Genomic DNA, 1,982 nt, shown 5'->3' on the forward strand with positions numbered 1-1,982 from the left:
AAAGATATGTGCTATATAGGGCCTATGCTTGCCACTACCTCACCTTGTATGCATTTCCCTTTGTAGTGTATATATTAGTCTTCTTCTGCTATCTCATATTCCCAACATACCTTAATCCATGGAAGCTTCACAGCCTCTTTCAATTGAAAGCTTTTCATACAGTTGGCTAGTGAACCTAAGACCATCATTAGAAAGCTTAGACAACTCCTTCAGGTACTCGCTTGATGCATCCGATGAAGCCTCCTTCATTGAGATGGACCCAAGAATGCCACCCTCCAAGAGATTCTTTAGGGACTCTCAGGATTTCAAGTTTGACCTTCCAATTTCACAATCTTCTCTTGCTCTGGTTCACGCAGACGAGCTCTTTTCCAATGGCTATGTTATGCCTCTCTTTGTTGATCCATTGAAGATGGAGGCTTATAATTATAAGGCCTCAGATTGCAGTACTCCAACCCTTCTGCCATCCTCTTCCCATGCACCTAAAGTCCTAATCCCAAATGATATTCCTCGTCGTTCTTCAAGTATTAGAAGGTGTCGAAGATTATCAAAGCACATATTTCAAAAGTATATGGATTTTCTTAGGCCATTGTTTCAAGGACTAAGACGAAGCAAATCAAGTTCTAAAGCTGACAGTGTTGATAAAAGAGTTCATAAGGTGGTGAAGAACTGGGTATACTCATCCGAAACATCTCCAAGAATTAGTGTAGCTTACTCTGCTGATGATGATTGGCGCAAATCTTGTGACTCTGAGAGTTCAATTTATGAGGCAGTTCTCCATTGCAAAAGATCCATAGGTACATATTAATATATGTCTTTCTTAATCGGTTTTTACTATTGTATTATTGCCATCATTCTGCAAAATATTTTGGGTTCTAAACAGCTTTCCAAACTTTGTTATTTTCAGGAAAATGAATTGAGGGTGTTACAAAGAAAAGTAAAGAAAGGAAAGGAGCAATTCAAGATACATTTAGAAACAGAGGAAATGTGAGGTGACAAGAGGATCATCAGCCACATGTTATTTGTCCCTTTGTCCTATATTTTTGGGAATGATAACGTAAAGTTTTTGTCCTACAAGGGAGTAGAAGTAGTGTGAATGGTCGGCCATGGAATTTTCTGGCATTGGGAAAGTAGTGAGGAAAAACAAAAAAGGATACATTATAATTTTGTGTTTGTCTTTTTCATTATGGGAAGAACACTAAGAATCTGCCTTGCTTATTCCTGTGAAGTTGTATCTAATGTATGAAAAAGAGGATTGTATAATTCATGGTATATTTTCACTTCTATATAGATACGAAACAAGTAGTACTGATTTGAAGGACCACAGTAAAGTCACTAAAGTGTTGAGATGAAAGTTAAGCATGAATGATTTCCTTTTCTTTTAGCATGTATGCCAGAGTTCATGACTATGTAAACATTTTATGCTTATATGACAGGCCTTACTATTTTTTCTTTATAATGATCTGTGCATTCAAATGCTATAAAGTTTGAAATCAGTTCGAAAATACAATGTTTATATCTATATAGGCCATCCTAAGTCTTAGCCCCCCTTTATCCAAAAATATATACCCTGCTAAGCTTTTGAGAGAGGGATTCCATATAGGATTTAATTATATTTTGAAAGGTCTGAGTGAAGGAAGTTTGCCTTGTAGACTAGTAGTGGGGTTCAAGTTCTTAAGGTAATCTTAGCATTGGATCAATAGATACTCTTTTGCACACAATGATTTATTTCAAAAATTGAAAATAGAAAGCGCCGGTATAGCCCTACTGGACTTATGCCAGCGGTTTAGAGACCTATAGCGGTGTTATTGAAGCGGTTTAGAGACCCATAGCAGTGTTATTGAAGCGCTGATATAGGTCGGTTTTTTTTTTAGTGCAACAATGCCAAAGTTGTATTAAAGAATATATATAATCCACCACTCTAGCATATTGTAAATCCAAGGCTTAATAGAGCAATACTAGCTTAAAATCATAGTTTAGAAGTT

General features: G+C 36.5%; 1 protein-coding gene across 1 annotated transcript; it reads left to right on the forward strand.

The window, feature by feature from the left end:
- LOC126699615 (probable membrane-associated kinase regulator 6) lies at positions 1 to 1,287 on the forward strand. The gene is made up of 2 exons (XM_050397538.1): positions 1 to 794; positions 905 to 1,287. Exons 1-2 carry the CDS (start codon positions 119 to 121, stop codon positions 910 to 912), a joined length of 684 nt encoding a protein of 227 aa, XP_050253495.1. The 5' UTR covers positions 1 to 118; the 3' UTR covers positions 913 to 1,287.
- The last annotated feature ends 695 nt before the right edge of the window (positions 1,288 to 1,982 follow it).

The sequence above is a fragment of the Quercus robur genome, chromosome 9, assembly GCF_932294415.1.
Source record: "Quercus robur chromosome 9, dhQueRobu3.1, whole genome shotgun sequence".
In the NCBI taxonomy this organism is placed as follows: domain Eukaryota; kingdom Viridiplantae; phylum Streptophyta; class Magnoliopsida; order Fagales; family Fagaceae; genus Quercus; species Quercus robur.